The sequence below is a fragment of the Myxine glutinosa genome, chromosome 13 (genome assembly GCF_964187855.1).
Source record: "Myxine glutinosa chromosome 13, kmMyxGlut1.1, whole genome shotgun sequence".
In the NCBI taxonomy this organism is placed as follows: domain Eukaryota; kingdom Metazoa; phylum Chordata; class Myxini; order Myxiniformes; family Myxinidae; genus Myxine; species Myxine glutinosa.
In genome coordinates, this window is record NC_136273.1 from 7085432 (window position 1) to 7107571 (window position 22140).

Sequence of the window (22140 nt, forward strand, 5' to 3'; positions counted from 1 at the left end):
AAGAATGTGAAACAACGCAAAGTGAAGTGAAATGTTTATTCAGTGACAAATGGCACCACCTAAGGAAAAAAAGCCCCACAAACATTCCAAGGCAGTTGGGAAAAAAATTTGCATGCCGAGAAATAAGATTTTACAAAACTCATACCCCCTCCCCCTCCAAAAAGGGGGTTGTGACGTCACATGACCGAGCCAACATTCCACAGATGGTGGGGCAAAAGAAAAACAAAAGGGAAAACTGAAATGCACAAGGGTCGTGTCAACATAAAGGGGGAAAAAGGAAGCAACTGCTGCCGAGACTTCACAACTTGCCACAATCTGCGATCACGACCTTCTTTTTGGTATTGCCTCCTTTGCTCCCCAAAGATTCCATTTTCTGGACGATTTCAAACCCTTCAACAACCTTTCCAAACACGACGTGTTTACCATTCAACCTGAAAAAACGAGACAGCACACCGACCCATGGTAAAACAAACTCGTGACGTTATCACATTCTGAGCACATGACATTTCTGCAAATTACAAACTTTACTTTTACACTTTATACAAAGATTGAACACCAGCTGTACTTCAACAATGCACAGAGTGCTGAATTAGAGGCGGAACAAGGCAAACAAGGGATCACACCAAAATACGCTATTTGGTTTGACCGACCGAGGTACATTAGGTTATTCTTCCATTCTCAAACAAACTTGAGGACCAGGGGGTCACACGATGGAGGTTGAAGAAACTCCATTTGCCACCCTCAAAGGGTTTACCACCATAAGCAAAATCCATGTCATGGCATATAAATAGCCAATCTTGGCATTTTCCAAGAATACCTCTCATAAAAGCAACACCACAATATTACAAAACAATAGTGACACTAATAATAAATAATGCCTCTCCAAGGAGTTTTTTTTTTTTCCTCCTCGGGCAAACAGCGTTAACATCAAGTCTATTGTGAAGCAAGCCTACCAAAAGTGAACGACACCAGCACTCTTCGACCGATATGCCTCCACTCACACGACATCAATATACATGAGGAATTTTTATTTTTTTAAATATGTATATATAAATAAATGGGTGGTTTGTGTATGGGAACACGGGCACACGCGGCGAAACTCCAAACGCCAATGCGTGACACTGGTTGTTATCCCCACAGAGGGGCAGGATGTCACAGGAATCCGATTTTGTTCTTGCCCCAAACAAAAAGCCCAAATTGGAAGGAGTGATCGAGATACGACGAATCAGCACCCGGACAAGATCTCATTTTGTTTCCTGGCATGGCTCGTGCACAACACCAAACCCACAGTTTGATCGAAAGAAACGAGGTGGAGGGGGAGGGAGAGACTTATTTTTTGATCCTCAAAATGGTGCGCATGCACGTTTGTGCGTCAAAATGAGCATGTTGTACATTTATAATTAAGCATCTGAAAAGGCTGTGATGAATATTACATGAATACTCTGCCCCTCTGAGTGCATAGCTAAATCGATCTTCATAGGCCAAACTTCTTTTTTTTTCCCCCATTTAAAAACAACCTTTTTCTTTTTTACAATTACACAACCACTGGTATTCCTGCCAAAGCAACAGGTGTTGTGCACTAGGCGAAACTACAACAAGTGTGCTCGTCCATGAAAGGCAATACAGAGATAATGTTATATGCTAAACTTGCCCAGCATCCAAAAAAATTTTTTTTAACCCTGGATGAATTAATTATTTCCCAATTTGGTGCCACGTTAGATTTGCAAGAACTCAAAGGAAAGAACCAAACAGAAATTACAATATTATTTTGCTTCGCAACAACAAATGTTTGCAAGACCTCAACAGTCAATATCCACGGCCTGTTCTGCTGAAGCAGCACGATGAGAAAAGCTATCAAATAACATTAAACGTGCAAAAAATAAAAGCTTTGGGAAGAAGGGAATCGGGCTCGGCTGAGGTTGCAAACGAAGGTTTTTTGTTTAAATCCAGGTAATCAGCAAACTTGCCTTAAATGTGGTCACCTGAACTAGCTGATAAACACGAGTTCAAGACCAGGTTTAGACTTCAGTCACTGCCATTGGGATAAAAGCATTCCATGGGCAGACTTACCATTAATGGATCATGATGTAAAATGTGACTTTTCACACAATGCAGTAACTACTATTACCACTACGTGTGAAGAACAACCTGTAGAGCGTAAAATGCAATTAAACACTTTTCACTTGATAAATGATGGCACAGGTCAGCAATTCATACATACCAACTCGTTTTTGCAGTACAGATGAAGAACTGAGAACCATTCGTGTTTTTCCCAGCATTAGCCATCGAAAGGGTTCCTAACAACAAATTACAGGTCAGTACAAATTACCATTTGAAATATGTCAAGTTCTCTGAAAAACCTAAACAATGGTCAATAGAATCGAATGAGTGCCAGGACCTAGTTTGTTACATTTTTCTCAAAGGATGAAAGGAACACCAACATGGACAAATATGGGATGAAGCTACATCAAGTAATCAGCTACATCAAGCTACATCAAGTAGCTCTAAAACCAAGAACATCGTTAAATTTTGCGATTCAGTATACCACCATTATGATTTACAATGAAAGTGAAATCATGAGATCACCGACCATTTGGCCTATTTTTCTAAAATGACAGCTTACGCAAGCAAGCCAACACACAATCGAGAATTTGTTCAAGCCAGCTCTGCAGTCCTCAGAATCAAAGCCAATCAACTCTGTGTTTGCCTCAAAATCTTGTCCCAAACCCATTGCTCTCTGTACACACCTAACCCAACTGCTCCTGGAATCTGTCCTCCCAACAAGGTGGAGAGGTTTCGATCAAGCCTCGACTGATTCTGCAACTGTACCAGACATCACAGGCCCTAAAATCCTGCTCTGCCACTCCATCTCACCCTCTGTTCTCTTCACCCTCTTTTGCTCAAGGTCATCTGCCATCTGCTTGTAAATCAGCCAACATTCCCACTTTACACAAAAAAGGTGCAAAAACAGATCCTTGCAACTACAGACCAATCAGCCTTCACCCAATAATCAGCAAAGTCAAGGAATCCATCATTGCTTCAGATATGAAATCTTTCCTCTTCTCCAACGGCTTGATCACTGATCATCAATTTGGTTTCAGACCAGGTCACTCTACTCTGGACATGCTGCTTCTGCTGTCTCAACAATGGATGGAGGTCCTCCATGCCAAACAGGAAATCAGAGCCGTCTCCCTCGACATATCACGTGCCTTCGATACGGTCTGGCACCCAGCTCTGCTCACCAAACTCTTCCTGTGGTATCCATGGAAACCTCCACGCATGGCTTGCCAACTTCCTCTCCCGTCACAATCAACATGTGGCCCTGAATGGAATTCTCTCATCTCTCCTTCCTGTTCAGGCTGGAGTTCCCCAAGGCAGTGTTCTGGGCCCTGTGCTTTTTCTGGTCTTTAATGATCTCTGACTCTGGAAAATCCACTCCATCTTTGCCGCTCCATATCTCAACCCTCAGATTGGCAGGCAGGAGCCTCTTCACTCTGCAGACTGGTCAAACAAGTGGAACGTGTTTCAATTCTGACAAATCTCACTCTCGCTATGGCTCTGGGGAGAGAAGAGAGAGAGGAGAGAGAGAGGAGAGAGAGAGGAGAAAAAGAAAAAGAAAAAAAAAAACCATCTGGACAACCATCCCATCTACTTTCTCAACAATTCTTTCGAAAAAGTTCGGTCGCTCAAGCTTTTGGGTCTCACCATCTGCCATGATCTTTCCTGGGAAAAAAACAACAACAAAAAAACCACATTTCCAAGCTGGCCTCCAAAGGCAGTAGCCGAATGGGCATCCTCTGTCATACGAGGTCCTTCTTTGGCACAACAGCTTCTCACCACATACAAAGCTTTGATCCACAGCTTGATGGAATACTGCTCTCCCCTCTGGGCTGGTGCTCTGCCCCCCAAATATTCCTGCCGGACGCACAAGATCTGCCAGCAACCCTCTTCTGGTGAAACTGCCAAAACCAAGACTCTGCTCACCTTCACTCTTTCATTCCTCTTTTGTCCCATCTCTGGAACAAACTTCCTCACTCTTCAATCCCACTCCTCCCTCCAGGTCTTTAAAACAGCTGTTCACCACCATGTCTTATCTTTCCCCATCCAAAACCTTTTCTATCGTTAACCCACCAGCTTCAAACTCCGTTTTCTTTCCTTAAAGTCCTTGACTCGTCCATGTTTATCCTGAGTACTCGGCCCAGCACTCTTCCCTTCTACAGATCTCCCAATGCCCCTGTTGTTGTGCTTCCCTCCCTCTCGTCACTCGTCCCCTTTATATGTTCTTTGTGTCAGCTCTTAAGAGCTTTGACTTGGTATACCAAAAAATAATAAATAAAAAACTCAAAACACAAGGACGATGTTGGTTCAGGCTTCTACCAGTGGAAAAGCTCAGTTCTCTTACTAGGGGGGTTTGTGTATGTGGAGAGCTGGTGATGAATGCACTATAAACACCAACGGGTTAGTGCTGTTTTCACATTGGTGAGAGATAGCTTTGTAACTATATGCACAAGATCACTCGTCAAGTCAAATAGTACAGCTGCATGTGGTCTTACAAGTCTGTGCTCACAAATTTCATTTTGTGATGCCAATACATACCTACCTCCACTACCAATTAAAAATATACCATACCCTACCATTCTGACGAACATGTTTCTACTGCCAAGTAATTTTGCAAGGACCACTCACAAATGGTATTCAAATACGCCAGAAGACTAAAATAAGAGCCCCAAAAAAATTAAAAAATAATAATAATAATTTTAAAAAGGCTCGGACAAACGCCGCAGGTGTGCAGACTCAAAATTAGAAAAAAAGATTGCAAGAGCAGCAAGACTGGTGGGAGTTGAAATGAACAAGCTCACACATTACAGGGAGATGAGGTTGGTATTTTGGCTGGCAGTTTAAATGAAGTTTTTGTGTGGGGGAGAAAGGGTAAGGGTAGGATAGCAAAAACAGTGCAGACAAATTTATTGATAGATTTGATTTTAAAGTTAAAATTACTTGTATATATTGTTGCGAATATGGCATTTGGCCTCCATATCCGCTTGTAAATATTCCCCTATTTCCCCAATACTCCCCAACTATCCCCAATCCCCCATTCCCTAGTCCCATTGCCTGTAAATAACACTCTGTAGAACCGACCTTCCCCTTTTTCCCCCATTAAATGTCGTGCCCAGGTCCACCGCATCTCACGTAGACAACTTTCGGACATCTTGCTAGTTATTCTTAGTCTATGTCAGTTAAGGACTCGTTTCCATTAATTCTGACTCTTCGTTGCACCAGAATGTGATTATATGGCACCAGTAGTGAGTTTAGGACCTTCCCATACCTCCTCCCATCTTCTTCCCCAAACAACAACACCAACAACAACTACAGCTACAACAACAACTACAACAACGGCGCGCGGGGGGAGTGTGCGTCCTCACACCGGCTCGGTTAGCCGCCATGACCATGCGCTCCACGGGGTTACCACGAAGGGGCTCCCTGTCAGCCCCTCGTCAAGGGCGGAGCCGGTAACCCCCCCGCACGCACCCAATGAGAAGCAACGAGCCGATTCCATCTGGGGCGGAGCTAACGAGCCGAGGGCGTGTCACTCCCCGCCGGATATACGCGGCGACTTACCGGATGTGAGGTGAGATGCGCCTGAACTACGGAGAGCAGAGGAAGCCACCGCCACCCCCAGCGCGACGATACCTCCCCGCATCTTTGGACCGGACCGAACCGGGTCGATTCTGCCCTGAGCCCAGGTGCACCTGGAGCCATCGATCCTGCCTTTCCTTGCCATCAATCCCCGTGTGAGTCAGTTTTTGTCCCGTTTATCTGTCGTCTGTTGGGGTTAATATAAGAGTGTGTCTAAGTGCCTATCTTACTATGCTGTACCTCTCGTCTCTGTAGTCTAACCTTCCGCCATAATATAACCTCCTCCGGGGGTCTTGAGAACCGTATCCCTGGTGTCGTGTCCTTTGAATCCCAGCCGTTGTGTCCTTTTCCTTCATTGATCTAGCGTAGCGCGACTAGTCAACGTTCGAGCATAATCGGGTAAACTGTGCAGACGTGGTCATACCAAACCGCTCGGTAAACTAACATCCACAACCGCGTCTAACAATATGTAGTATATCCCCACCCTCCCACCCTCCCAAAAAAAGCCCAAACACCATCCATTGTTATGCATCTGGTCTTGGGAGGGAGGAGGGGGTAAAATGGGGAATACATGAGAAGTTCTTCCATGGCACATGTTACAATTCGTGTGATTAAAGAGATAGTGTCGAGCACATGTTCAGAAGCTCTTGTCCTGCCCTGCCCGATTGTTTGTCGAAGCCCCACCTCCCTCTCCTTCCATTCTGAAACGTTCCCCAATGTCGGTGGGTGTAAATGTACATCCAAATTAAGGCGTACATGGACAGACACCTCTTTGTCCCATCCCCATGGATGCAGTGGCCGTCATGGAAGACAGTAACACGTTTGCCTGGGAAAGCAACTCAATATATATCAATTTATTTTTCCCCAATTTTACAATTATTGACCTGAGCATTTTGTGAACGAGACTCCTGTACCTGCAATGAACTTCATTTATCAGTTTTCTAAATACTCAGGTTTGAACACAAGAGACAAGACTAAGCTGCTTCGAGCCTTGCCTTCATTTTCATGCCGCAGCTCAAAATTCTCATCCGCAAACTTTTCTCCATAGATGGACTTCCCTCCAGTCCCATCACCCCGAGTGAAGTCACCACCCTGATAGAATGTTGGGAGGGGGGGAAAGAGGGGGGAGGAATGGTACAAAACAACATGAAACCACCACTCCATTTACACTTTGGACGCATATGCACATGGTACAGGTCGTCTCACTCGGTCAGTCATTCCATAGATTAGGCATTCAAAAACATACATGTAAACAAAAGAAATGCAGAGTTCCAGGTAACCCGCCCTACCCCAAAATTTCTTGCCAAACCTAAACCCAATTATATTTTATGTACCACAGCGATTCCAGTAGTTTCCGGAAACTGTGCCAAAATGGGGAGGGGAGGCAATGATGAATCCAAAAACGGTCTGGCAGATCACTACCAAATATTGCATTCGCGCTGAAGGTATCCAGGGGTCAGGTCATGGGCACAAAATGATTCCCCTTTCACACTCACCCTGCGTGGATGGGGAAACACTATTTTTGTCCATGCACCTGCCACAGTGAACATTGCTTACTGACCCCTGCCGAAGGGAGAGGGTATTGTAACAGCCATGAACACAAAATTTGACACGACCACTTCAGCTCCCAGAAGGAAGCAGATGTTTCTAATAATCAATTTCATTTCAACTGGTTGGGTGTCTGACAAGGATGAATCGATTCGATTTTGGTGAAGATCTGGATACGGATACGAGAATTTTTTTCCCCAGCGATTGTTCACCATTGAGGGCCAAAAATATAAACCATATGGACCAAACTGAATGCAATCATAACATTTGATTTAATTGGTGAAACTGAAGCAAGAATCAGCCAAAGGAAGCTTTAGAGACACCCACATCATGTCACTTCCTTCCCAACAAGTTTGACTGGGACTGGGGAAGGTGGATTGCCATCGTCGCACTCCTTGGCAGTAAAGATCGACATCCCTCGGACACGTTTGACGGTTTCAATTACCCGGGGCAATTGGATAACACTGCGTGTTCATGTTGAGCAGTACGGTTTATTAAATTTTGGAAATCAAATTTTGTCATTTCTTTGGTACATTACATATCAGGGAATTTTTTGGTTTGGAAATGTTCAACAACTTGTTCAAACAGCACAATGACATTTGCCAAGTAATGTTATCTTCCAATCATTTGTCCCCCAGATGTGATCCTCCTTCAATATGTTTGAAGGTCTTTGGAAATATACTTAACAGGTTTCACACTGATTTATCATCACTTAAAAATAGGCATAGCAATGTAGACAGATATGCCCGTATCCACATCATTACACATACTTGCACAAAGTTTGATTTAAACCCCTTCAGCTGTTCTCAAGTATCACATTTTTACCTGACATGACCACAGAACCTTTGATGTGCCAAAATATTTGCATCATAATATCTTTGCATCACAAATAGATACTCATACCAAGTATGGTCAAAATCCCATTACTGGTTCACAAGTTAGCACAGTAACAGAATTTTTACTGAACAGGACCGACCTTTGACCTCTTCACCCCATAGTCTAATCTGTTTATCTTGAAATAATTTATATATGTACCAAGTTTGACTTTGATCCCTTCAAGTTAATGTGGTAACGAAAACCTATAATGGACGGACAACCCAAAAACAATGCCTCAAGCTGTCAGCGGAATCCCCAAAAAAAAAAAAGTCAGCGGAGGCATAAAAAAAATTTACACTTTTTATGCCTCTGCCGACAAAGTCGCTAGAAGCGGCATTATGTTTTCGGGTTGTCTGTCCTTCCGGGCTAAACCTCGTTTTTCTCAGCAACCATATGTCCGATTGCGACGAAACTTTCAGGGTAGGAGTGACACCCATGCAGAATGTTTTTATGACAACTGACGTCAGAGGTCACGTGGTATGGCAGCCATCTTGGATTAAAAGCAAATAATTAAAAAATTCTCAGAAACCGCTGGATGGAAAAAAAATTTAAACGTGCCACATTGTCAAATATTCTCAATGGGGAACAAAAGCATGATAATGACATCATAGGTGAAGTGGTATACCAGCGAAAAACGTTTTAATCAAATTCCATATCCTAAAAATCCGAAATTACATGCACATGATCTATGACCCATTTGTCTTGAAATATTAAATTTATGACATCATAGGTCACATGGTTTGGTAGCCATATTGGATTGAAGGGAAATATTAAATAATTATATCTCAAACAGCCCTGGTGTTGGGCTAGCGGCTAGGGTGCCAGCTTAGGATCCTAGGATCCTGGGTTCGAATCCCGGTCGATCGCTGAATTAACGCCAGGGGGGTTGACTCAGCCCGTCATCCTTCTGAAGTCGGCTAATTGAGTACCAGTTCACTGGTAATTCCCTGCTCGTCGGAAAAGGCGACAAAAAGGGTTGGCGGCAGGAAGGGCATCCGGCCATAAAACATTGCTTCAAAAAGGGGACCAACAAAAACAACAACCACGGTGCCCGAAAAAGGCCAACCCCCGCTTTGTGGGGAAAAATGGCCTCTAAAAGACGTTTTTTTTTTGTTTTTTTTTTAATATCTCAAACAGCTTTCCCTATTGATGCAAAATTTTACAAATACAGTGGAACCTTGACTTACGAGTGCACCAACTTACGAGTTTTCCGAGATACGAGCTGTCGCTCGGGCGGTTTATTGCTTTGAGATGCGAGCCGAGATCTGAGTTACGAGCTTACGCTACCCGCCACCAGGTGGGTTCCGGTCACGTGGTTATCTTGCCGTGCAAGTATCTCTGCCGTATATCGCTGCTGCTTCGTTTTCGCATTTTGGTTATTTTGGAAAATTTTAGTTTTAACCATGGGTCCTAAGAAATTGAGTGCCAAGGGAAGAGAGGATGATGTGCTTGGATATAAAACACGCAATCGTCGAAAAACATGAGCGAGGTGTGCGTGTTGTCGACTTGGTGAGGCGGATGTGAAGGCAGCTGAAGATTTTATTATAACTTTTGCCGAACTGATAGAAGCCGAACGATACATCCCCCAGCAAATCTTCAACTGTGACGAGACAGGGCTCTTCTGGAAAAAGATGCCGAGGAGGACGTATATAACGGCAGAGGAGAAGAGCATGCCAGGCGACAACTTGTTCAGAGTGCCGGCGATAGCTCGCCTTTTGTGGAAAACACGGTGAGATCCTTAACATCCAACAACTAATGGGACGCAAACGGGGCGCCCAGTTTAGCGGTACACACATTGATGAATCACCCTGCCTGTGATTCACCCATGACAGGTTATAGCTGGGTCGGGATTCAAACCCAGGCTGGACAGTTTAGAGTCAAGTGTGCGTACCTCCAGTCCAGGCCATCCTGCCAACTTGTATGCTGCATACAGGTGAAATATAAAGCACGAGATATTTTTATATATACTGTATATTTAAAAAAAAATTGGTGTGGTTTTTGGCGGGCTGGAACGGATTAATAGCATTTCAATGCATTTTAATGGGGAAATTTAATTTGAGAAACGAGCAAATTGAGTTACGAGCTCGGTCACAGAACGAATTAAACTCGTAAGTCAAGGTTCCACTGTATCTAATAGCACTGTTGCATATAGTTTGAAAATGATGACGTTATATGTCACATGGTTTGGCAGCCATCTTGGATAGAAAAAACTAACCTTATCCGATCAACACGAAACTTCACAAACGTGATCCCCTACCCATACATAGACAGAGTGATGGCATATACCCATTGTGGGACAATGCGGAGGCAATGCGGAGGCAATGCAGAGGCAATGCGGAGGCAATGCAGAGGCAATGCGGAGGCAATGCGGAGGCAGATAAAAATTGAGACAAAATGTTTGACGACTTTTGGATACAACTCCTTGTTCATTCACCAGTGGTTGGGGACTTCAGTCACAGGGCTCAAAAGAGAGGGAGGGAGGGGCAGGGGGAGGGATTTTAACTAAAAATCTTTCAACTTCGCTTCAGGTGGGAAGCATGGGGATATGTGACGGCACACCATTGTCTTTGCTCGAGTTTCAAGTTGTTTTGTAGCTAATGATTATGTTAAAGTTTTATGATTTATATAGTCTTGGGTGGGGAGGTCAAAAAGGCACGATTAGAATCAGTGACCAAAAGGTCAAGCAGTCTATATCTCATTTCTATACTAAATATTCTGCAAAGAAAAGTAAAATAAGTGGAAGTCCTGAGTTTAACCCTTTATGGACTAGACATGTCCCCAAAACTTAGGCATGGTGCATCTCCATTATTTTCCTATAATTTTAGATTACTTTGTACCTTGGCACATATTGGAGCCAACATTAAGAAAATGCGTTTGTCATGTGTATTTTGTGGGGTGTTTATTACCCGACGTGCTTGTGGTTTATTGCCAGATTTATGTTCAATCCAATATGGCTGCTAAAACAGGTGACCAATGTCATCAATTTAATTATCCCATATCATTTTAGTGGAGACCATGCCCAAGAAATTTCAAACCGATTGGATCAAGTGTTCTACTCGTCCAATTGAAGGAACTAGTGAGATACCCGTGCTACGCATGCGTGGGAGGCCGGAAGCAAACAGGCAATGCAGATACGGCGAATGCTAATGCTAAAGCATGAAACCAATAAATTCCACAATTCCTGTAGCACCCTCAGTCGCACGTCAGACATGGACAGCAAGTTGACGAAGGACTTCCATTAAAAACGTACCCGTTCGCAAACAAACGGGTTCGCGTATAGAAACATCGATCATGGGTCTGTGGCGAATCTGCATATGGCGATCCGTGAAGTTCACGATTAGAAAGTAGAAACCATCACGGCATGTCGTCATTTACTTGAACTCGATATCTTTTTCATTCCAAACAACATAACTCCAATCACAAAATAAACTTTTAACAACACGGTTAACGTTTCCTTCATTGTAAAAACTACCAAGTCAGCAGTTAAAAGGATTTTGAGCCGATAGGTGTTAAGGCTTCAGCAAGATCGATGGAGACAGCGATCTGTTGGCGTATACACCACCCAAATAGCTATGTGGAATTCTCTCATGTAGAGATTAAACACCAGTCGTTTGAACTTTGACCGAGGTCATTATTTACTTTTAATGACATTTATGTACAAATCAAAGACGATTGGTTTTGGGTCGTCCTTTCCGCATATCTCATGGGATTGTGAGTTGGAGAGACGACCGTGATGGCGGGGAGGGGGTTGGCATTCTCTCAAGCAGGGATTCAACCCATGTCCTTATAAAAGGTATTTGTCCGAGGTCACAGAGTCCAATCGGTGCACTGTGTATCGCAGCTGTGCAGCGATCGGTGCGGCACCCGGGAAAATAACGTTATGCAGGAGTCCAAACCTGAAAATGCTGGATGCCAAAGCTGAAATTGGAAAAACAATACAGCCTATTTTACTCAAGGCGATCCCAGGATTACCCACCCAAAATATTGTTGCGATTGATTCAGCCGTTTTTGCGGTACCTTCGAACAGACGGACAGACACATTTGGTGAATTATAGAAAGATGAACGAATGATCGTTTTAAGGCCATTTTCCCCCTGCTAGAGCGGGGGGTTAGTCTTGCGGGCCTCATGACAATCATGGTTCCCTGTTTGAGGCAATATTTTATGGCCGGATGCTCTTCGACACCAACCCTTTGTCGCCTGCAGGGATACAGTGTAGCTATTCTAAATCGGGGTACACACCGGGATCATTCATCCCAGCAAGCTGGTAATCAATTTGCCGACCTCGGAAGGATGACAGCTGAGTCAACCGCCCCCACCCCCCCGCCGACATTAATTCAGCGAACGACCGGGATTCGAACTCAGGATCCGAAGCCTGCACACGAACCACTAAGCCACCACCAGGCTAAACGTCCAATTATGATGTCATAATGAAGGCACCGATGACATGAATATATGTTGTTCCCCATGGGGAGCACTTAAAAAAAAAAAAAAGTCTTTTTTTTCCATTGAGCGTTTGAGATATTGAGGAAAGTTGTTCGGTTTTTTTTTCCCCCAAGATGGCGCCAGTACCACGCGACATATAACGTCACAATTATCATTAAACAAATTCTATAGGAGAGGTGCTCCTATGGTGAAATTTTCTTGGTAATCGGACCAACGGTTGCAGAGAAAACCACTTGTTTTAACTTGTCAACAAGTTATTTGCCGATTTGTTGTCGGTGCGGACAAACAGACAGAACAATATGCAATACCCTCTCCTCTGGCAAGTGTAACTAGAGCAACCAAACTAGTTACACTCGGCAAGTCAAAGTAAATAAAGCTTCAAAACAGTATATAGTTTAATATGGTTATGAACTTGGGTAGAGTGATAGTCAGATAGATCTGCATAGGTAGGTACTCAACCGTCGTGATGGGGAATCTACCTGTAATAAGTTATATGTTTAGCCCGGTTTGTCGGTATAAGCTGTATTGGTGTCTCCGCCGTGAGGGGGGCGGGGCATGCTAATTAGTAGAGATTATGGGTAATATTCCTTTGTTTGTCGTTTCCTCCGTCGCCAAACCTGTGTCCCTTAGGGCAACGCACTCATTTAACCCTATCGGACCCGTTCATTTCGATCCTGTAGCCACACAATGGAAAAAGGTATCGATCTCAATAGAAGGCCTTTGGTTTGGGCGACTTTCGTCGACAATGGGCCAGAAGGTTGAGTATGGCCGTGGCAACTAAAGTCGACAGCGGGTCCGATAGGGTTAAACACTTAGATAGGTCCTTAGTGCACACATTAAATAATTCCCTCCCCTTACAATGACTGACCGGAAAGACAAGCAGGAAGCGGCTGCATACAACGCCACCATGGCACCAAGCATCGGAGCAAGGCTGGAGCCACGCCCAGGGAACGTGTGATTGGTTGGCGCAGAAGGCGCGAACCTTGAGCCAATCAGCGCGGAGGGCACCAATCCGGTCCTTAGGAGGTTGGTCATTGGAGGGAGAAGGGCAGGTGGCGGCAGAAGGTTCGAGAGACCACAAAGAATCGAGGCTCCGATTGGTAACGCGCCAGAACGTCTCGTTCGCGGGCACTCTTCCTCTTCGCTCGAGGTATTCAGTCTTCGTTCTGGTCAGTCGTGCTGGTCCGTTCGTTCATTGTTCTTGGCGCTTCGTATTGAGAGGTCCTGGTGGTTGTTGGCGTCATCCCTGAATCTTTAGGTGCTCGCAGCTTGGAGCGGTGCTCGATCCTTCGCGGTGCTTGTGGTGCGGGAGCGAGGATCGGTGCTGTGAGCGGGCAGGACCTCGTATGCGGTCGACGAAGAGCCTGGAGTGGGACATGCCGCTCGGGGCCTGGCGGGGTGCATGAGCGAAGCGGAAGGAGGGTTTCTCCGAGTCGGAGCTCGGAGCCACGCAGACGGCGGACACGACTACTGACAGATAAGGCCGCACCCCACAGAACGGGAGTTATTTTATGTAATTCATTTTCCTTTGTCTCATATTCTGAAGTGAGTTGTGGGGACGTCCCAACCTATGATTCATCATCGCGTTCCCTGTCCTGATCTTCATTTTGAATAAACCCTTGTATTATTTTCCATTTCCTTTTAAACCCGTATTCCCGTTTGAGTTCATTTCCTCCAGGTACGCGCTTCCGCTTCTTCCCCTTCATTCTTCCTCCCCGTGCTCGGAGTCAAATCCGTAATTGGTCGTCGCCTCAAGTAAGCCCGTTTGGTCAATGGTCATCCGCGAACCCTGGTGTTAACAGAAGGGATCGCGCGACAATATAATGGCCACATGAAGTTGGCAATTAATAGGGTTTGTTAGCAGTTGACAGGCTCCTAGCATTGAAATACCATTACACCTCAAAGCACTACAACAACATGCATTTTAAGGCCATTTTCCCTGCTAGAGCGGGGGTTAGCCTTGCGGTCCCCATGACAATCTTCTCCATTTTGCCCTATTTTCTGCATCTCGCCTTGTTAACCCCATTGCCCACATTTCTTCTTCCACCATCTTTAGCCAAGTATTTCTCTGTCTTCCCCGTCCTCTACTTCCTTCTACATTAACTTCCATCACTCTTCTCAACCAGTCACTTTCATCCCTCAACACATGACCAAACCATCTCAACCTGTTCCTCTTCACAGCATCAATCACAGGCAATATTCCAATCATCTTTCACAATTCATCATTTGTCTTCCTCTCTCAACGATACTCCGCACATCCATTGAACCATTCGCATTTCCACCCTTTCCAGCCTTCGTTGCTGCTCTATGTTCATTACCCATGTCTCGCTCCCATAAATCATAACACTTCTCACACATGCAGCATACACCTTTCCCTTCAGCGACACTCTCCTTCTCATCAGCACGCCACTCAGTTCCCGAAACTTCTTCCATGCACATCTCACTCGAGCAACCGTTGCCGAGTCTGATCCACCTTCTCCATTCAGCATGTCTCCGAGGTAGCAAAATGTTTTCACACCTTCCAGCTTCACGCCGTCTCCAAGACCCAACTCAACATTTCCTCCATCTGCAGCTCCCTCTGTGCACACCTTGCATTTGAATGTAGCTGCCACACTGGTAAATGACCCTCTCAGACCACTACATTTTTGATGAACCCACTCAGCGCACATTGTACATTGAATTGAGTTCACTCTGACACCCTTCCTGCACACAGCACACGGCCACTTCCCAGTTCTTTCCACCTCACCACATGCTTTACCACTTGCCATCACCTTCGTCTTTCCGATATTCACCTTCAGACCTTTTGTCTCCATACATTCCTTCCACTTGTTCATCTTTTCCTTCAGTCCATCCATACTTTCCGCAATCAACACCAGATCATCTGCATACAACAACTCCCACGGTAAACCCTCCTTTACGTTCTGAGCCAGCACCTCCATCACAGCTACAAATAGTAGTGGACTTAGTACCGACCCCTGATGCACTCCCACCTTCACCTCAAACTCCCCACTGTTCCCGTCCTTCGTCCTTACAGCTGTGCGTGCTCTTTTGTACATTGCCATCACTACTCTGATCAACCATTCCTCCACTCCTAACTTCCTCAATGCCCATGTCAATACTTTGCGTGGAACCCTATCGAATGTTTTCTCCAGATCAACAAACCCAAAAAACAACTTCTTCCTCTTATCCATGTACTTCTCCTGCAACTGCCTCACAATGAAAAGCGCATCTGTCGTTCCTCTTCCTGGCATAAATCCAAACTGCATTTTGTCGATCTTCACTTTCTTCCTTATCCTCCTCTCCAACACCCTTTCCAATACCTTCATTCCATGCTCCAATAACTTTATCGCTCGGTACGAGCCACACTCCAGAGGGTCATCTTTCCCCTTGTATAGAGGGACGAGGGTACTCAGTTCCCAAATCCACTGGAATGCAGCCTTCTTTCACCACCAGATTACAGATCTCTGTCATTCTCTTCACACCCCAACTTCCTGCTGCCTTCAACATATCTCCCACAACTCCCGTCGGCCCTCCCGCGTTTCCACTCTTCATTGCTTTTATCGCTTCCTCAACTTCCTTCTCAATTATCTTCTCTGCCGGTCCTAAAACTGGGTTACTCTCTATGTTGCCATCCCATTCATTCTCTGTATTCAACAGCATTTCCATATATCTTTTCCATCTTCCTTTAATTCCATCTGGGTCGACAACGATTTGTCCCACTTCATCCTTCAAGCAACTCACCCCCATCACATCACACCTCTTTCGCTATGTGCTTTGCAATCCTGAATACTGCTTTCTGACCCTCTTCCGAATCCAAGCGTTTTCCGAACATTTTCCTACATGTCTCCTGCGCCTTTGCTACCTCTTTCTTTGCAGCCTTCTTGGCTGCCTTATAACTTTCATGCTCTGCTGTTTCTGCTCCCGTACCCTTCGCCTTCTGCCACTCCTTGAACTTCTTCCTCTTCTCGTCAATCCTCTTTCCAACTTCATCATCCCACCACCATGTCTCCGAGTGCCTCGGTGGTCCTTTTGTCCATCCACATACCTCACCAACAGCTCCCAACAGACTAGCTTTCATTGACATCCAACCACTTTCAAGCTCAACCACATCATCCTCTACCCTACTCAGCCTCTCTTTTAATGCCTCCCTTACTGTCACCTTTCAACCTCCACACCTTCATTCCCGGTTGGTACTTCACCGCCGAGCTCTACTCGCACCTTTCACCCTTATGTCGCAGACAACCAAGTGGTGCTGTGAAACAGCCTCCTCCCCCGGGATCACCTTTGTGTACCAGAGGTGCCCCCTATCTCGCCTACGTACCATCAGGTAGTCAACGGTTGTCGTCGACCCACCTGACGTGTATGTAACAAGCTTATTATCCTCTTTCTGGAACTGAGTATTACAAATCAACAAATCAGCTCCATCAGCAAACTCCAAAATCCTTTCACCTTCTCCATTTCTCACCATATCCGTAACACCCATTAACTCCCTCAAAACCATCCATACTCCTTCCCACATGTCCATTCAGGTCTCCTCCCACCACAACAACTTCCTCATCTTTCACGTTTTCCATCAGCTTCTCTATCGCACACCAGAACTTGTCCTCTTTATCGCTTCGACCAACCTGCGGAGCATATCCCGAGATGACGTTCACCAAGAGCTTTCCAATCATTTTCACCATCATCAACCTATCACTCACTCTAGTCACACTCACCACACTGTCTACAAACTCCTCAGAAAACAGGACACCAACACCATTCACACCCTCCGGGCACCCCTGCCACACAAACTTGTATTTCTGTCCCTGCCTACCCTTCACCATTCTCACACCACTTCCCTTCCATCTCGTCTCTTGCACACAACATATGTCCACTCTTCTTCTGACCAATACTTCCACCACTTCTCCTGATCTCCCTGTCATTGTCCCTACATTCCATGTCCCAAACCTCAGAAACCAATCTCCACTTCGGGCTGCACCCTGCCCATATGTACTTGTAATTGTCATGGTTCTCTTTTTGAGGCAATGTTTTTATGGCCGGATGCCCTTCCCGACGCCAACCCTCTTAGTCGTCTTACGACACGCAGGGATACGGTGTACCTATTCTGACCAGGGTACACACTGGGAAACGTTTAAAACATGGAAATTCTGGGGGGGGGGGGGGGGGGGGGGGGGAGGCGTCAGCATCACGGCTGCGGTTTAAACATACTCCAACAATATCAAAACAGAACCATGAAAACCATGAAAAACAATCTGGGAAAAGTCTCCAAGCGAGAACGTGGATTTGAGAAAGAAGGGTCAGAGGCGGAAGAAAAACGAGATACAGGGGGCGGGGCACAAGCCGAGACGAGGAGGAGAGCGAACAAGCACGTGTCCGGGAGGAGAGAAAGAATCAATATAGAATTCTTTGTCTAGGGAGGTGAGGTGAGGGGGAGAAAACAAAATAAAAGAAAAGCAATATAGCGAAGGAAATAATCCAAACCGAAAAAAAACACCGACGGTTTGGGGGGAACCCCTAAGTCACCAGGCCGCGCACGAGGTACGACCCAGAAAACGATTAATTACATACAAGTTTGCACGAACCACAAACCAACACCAACTAGAAACACACAATAACATGTCCACAGCAAAATAACCAGTGGAAATTTGACAAAGACAACAATGGGAAAACACTCAAACTTCGATGCCGTGGCGAGCTCGAAGCACGCCTCACTCGCCCGAGGAACCGGAAGTATTGTCAAAGCGCTAAAGGTATAAAAGTGTAACTTTGCACATGGCTGTAGATAAAAATCCTGATCTGGTAGTGTGGCAAGATTTCCCCATCCCCCTTAATTCCCCCTTCCCCTCCCCCCAAAACAAACAAAACCCAAAATGGAATGAACCCTAACATTAAAAAAACATTTTACAAGACAAAATGTGAACACAAAATTACATGTTCACATTTGAAATACCCATTCAATCTCCCAACCCAACAAACCTGACACATAAACCCAGGGATGATGCGATGGAAAGGAGAACCCTTGTATCCTTGTCCCTTTTCTCTGGTACAGAGCTGAAGGAAGTTTTCTGGATTGCAGGAAAGGGTAGAAATAATACTTCAATTACAAAAAAGCCAAACAGAAAAACCATTAATTTATTATTACAGAATTAAGAAACCTCAATAATACAACCAAATATTGTCAAATCAATACTAACCCGCAGTCTTTGGGACAACATCACTCCGCAACTGCAAAACAAATCAAGAACGATTCAGCACATGATCATTAAACCAACAAAGAGGACAGAAATACTTGGAATAATAAGGGGCATCAATCAGCTCACCCAGAACAAGACAAAAACAAACGTCATAGCCCCCGTGGATTTAGCAATTTTGCTGTACCGAGTTAAAGGCCATCAGTTGGCCATCTTAGTTCGGATTACAAAACAAAATCTTCTGCATGTGCACGCATTTATTACCTTCGCAAAAGCGGAAGGTTATGTTTTGATCGCTGTGTATTTATTTGTATGTCTGTGTGTGTGTGTGTGTATGTTATTCGCATAACTCAAAAAGTATTCAACCGAATTGCATGAAATTTGGTGGGATGATTGGTTATTATACGGGACACATTTGATTAGATTTTGGGAGCAATCGGGTCAAAGGTCAAGGTCAAGGTCACGAAAAGGTCAAAATCGTATTTTTACCATAGCTGCGGCGAAGGTATGCGCTCTACCGAGTGCCCGTTCTAGTTGCCTTTGTACCAACTTTGAACAAGATCAGTAATAAACGCACGGCTGGGAAATGGTTGGGGACACACGCATGGACAAACGGAAGGAGAGAAACAAGACCCAATCCATAAGCCCCCATTTCGGACCAAGGGTGAGGGGTCAAGAAAATTAATCATTTCATCTTTACATCATTATACCTGTACAAAGTTTGAATTTGATCACATGAGCCGTTCAAGTTATAGAGCTATTACAGACTGACCTTTGACCTCTTGACGCCAAAATCAAAGTTCATCTTTGCATCATAATGCATACTTGTACCAACTTTGGGCAATGGATTACATCAAAGACCTGGGATGAGGTTCTCGTTACACTAGATACCAAGTCAAAGTCTGATGCCTTATATAAATCACTGCAAGAGGTTGTTAAATATTTTGGTGTACAAAGGTGATGTTCCTTCTTCTGGACATCAATAGCAATAAACTTCGGCTTTTTTTTTTTTTAAACGATCTTTAAAATCATTATTTTATTAAAAACGAGCAGGAGTACCCAGTGTGGCTCTGGCAAAAATCACAATTGAGATTTTGATATCTGATTCCCCATGCTTTTCTCTTTCATTTGATATATGCATTTTGTTAATTGGATGAAAATTAACGAAGTTATCGTATTTTAATGGCAATTATATTTTCGTTTAAACAATGGAGATAATTAGGTTCAAAGTTCACACGCACAATGTGCACACGAAGAGCTTTTCATTCACACCAAACATGTATGTCAGGGATCTCCTTCGAATTACGATGTACGGCTCGCAGTAAAACATCGAAATTTTCCGATCTTCATGTCTTTGAGAACATTTTAGATTCTTCGTCGAATTTCACAACTTGTTTCTTGCAAAAAATGTTTTGGTGCATAATAATCTAGAGAAGTTACTCATAATAATAATAAATATTATTATTGTTATTTGCACCAAGCTCCACAAATGAAGAGCCAACCGACGAGTCACGTTTTGTTAAATAACCACAATTAAACTTTCCATTGCGTCGCCATTCCGACACGTCTCCTGGGCCGCAGCGAGGTCTGTGTTGGGATGTTCGTGATATCCTGACTAATCATTGTCTGTCTAATCGCCTCAACATCCATTCGTGACCTCTGGGGGGGCCATGGTACCTTTACAAGAGGAATGATATTCAGAAATCCTGTCACGTTTAAAAATCGAGCACCTGGATCACATGACCGCATGGTACCTTTACTAAACGAACACCTGGATCACATGACATGGTATATTTGCCTTTACTAAACGAACACCTGGATCACGTGACCGCATGGTACCTTTACTAAACGAACACCTGGATCACATGACTCATGGTATATTTGCCTTTACTAAACGAACACCTGGATCACGTGACCGCATGGTACCTTTGCCTTTATTAAACGAACACCTGGATCACATGACCGCATGGTACCTTTACTAAACGAACACCTGGATCACGTGACCGCATGGTACCTTTACTAAACGAACACCTGGATCACGTGACCGTATGGTACCTTTACTAAACGAACACCTGGATCACATGACCGCATGGTACCTTTACTTAACGAACACCTGGATCACGTGACCCATGGTATATTTGCCTTTACTAAACGAACACCTGGATCACGTGACGTCTCGTATTGAAAGTTCAGCGAGGTCTCAAACTCATCTTAGTAAAGCTTATCGATGGCAATATATATATATACACAGTATATATATATATATGAACACACACACACACACACACACACACACACACACACACACACACACACACACACACACACACACACACACACACACACACACACACACACACACACACACACACACACACACACACACACACACACACACACACACACACACGTTCTCTCTTGCAATGGTCGTTCATGCGGCAAAAATGGCGCGGAAAAACAAAAAAACGAGCATTTTCTTCGTTTAACTAAACGTTAACAAGGCGTACTGGTCATGCATGTTACAGACAAACTCATGTGCGGGAAGCTCCACCAAAAACTATAACAATATTCAGCTTCTTTATTATGTAGGCCCACATTTTTCCCTCGGAGCAAAGGAAGACAGAGCTCAGTATTAACATTTTATTTAGAATTATTTACAATCGAATCATTTTATTTTCTCTTCCCCTCCCAGAACTCGACACACCGACTCCTTTAAAATACCAAACAAAATCAAACCCGCACAGTTAACCCGAACGATCGCATCCCCTCCCTCTCACCTCCATCACGATGCGGCCCATGGATTCACCACCTGCACTGATGTCGAAGAAACACCTTGGAAGAGCCATATTTGCAAAACGAGCAACAGAGCACAAGAAGACCACGTTAAATAAACGAGAATCGCTGTGGAGAAACCCTGACCGTTTGACCACAGAGCCCGCGGAAGCCAAAAACCTCATGGATTAAACAAGCAGGAGCGACTAACGGACCCAGACGCACACGCGCTTCTATAACCCTATGGAGTGATGCGGCATCGCGCCGCTGTATCCCTCCGCGTCGAACAAAAAAAATAATCCCTCATAGTGTCCGACGTTTTAAACTATTTTCAGCATCAATTGGATCATTATTAATACGTATTGAATTATAAGATGCAGAAAGTGTTTAAAATGCGTTTTAGTGGAGGAAAAGAAAACCGTTTAGAAAGCATCGAATGTGGAAGCGGAGGAACTATTTTTCTATTACAAAGCCGCCACACTCGCTGAGCAAACGATGTGAGGAGTGCAAAGAATTCCGTCTGGAACCTTCGACGCTCTGACCAGGCGCTGACCGTGGGCGACCGGTGTCCGGTGGTCCCTCGAGCGGTGCTCATCGTGGAAGCGACTTGAAATGACGTTTTACATCGTGAACAAAAACGAGCTACGTCATCGCTAAATAAATCGCGTCATC

General features: G+C 44.6%; 1 protein-coding gene across 1 annotated transcript; it reads right to left on the reverse strand.

The window, feature by feature from the left end:
- Positions 1 to 22: 22 nt before the first annotated feature.
- On the reverse strand, positions 23 to 21734 carry LOC137438535 (peptidyl-prolyl cis-trans isomerase). The gene is made up of 6 exons (XM_068133660.2): positions 21474 to 21734; positions 18700 to 18730; positions 18482 to 18570; positions 6633 to 6729; positions 2222 to 2297; positions 23 to 431 (listed from the first exon to the last, which is right to left on the reverse strand). Exons 1-6 carry the CDS (start codon positions 21651 to 21653, stop codon positions 299 to 301), a joined length of 606 nt encoding a protein of 201 aa, XP_067989761.2. The 5' UTR covers positions 21654 to 21734; the 3' UTR covers positions 23 to 298.
- Positions 21735 to 22140: the final 406 nt, after the last annotated feature.

Excerpts from the sequence above, each read along its gene's own strand:
- LOC137438535 (XM_068133660.2), bottom strand. The coding sequence starts at position 21,653 with ATGAGGTTTTTGGCTTCCGCGGGCTCTGTGGTCAAACGGTCAGGGTTT. Across the intron at positions 18,571-18,699 it reads TGTTGTCCCAAAGACTGCGG|AAAACTTCCTTCAGCTCTGT; the intron begins GTTAGTATTGAT and ends CCTGCAATCCAG. Across the intron at positions 2,298-6,632 it reads GCTGCGGCATGAAAATGAAG|GAACCCTTTCGATGGCTAAT; the intron begins GCAAGGCTCGAA and ends ATTTGTTGTTAG.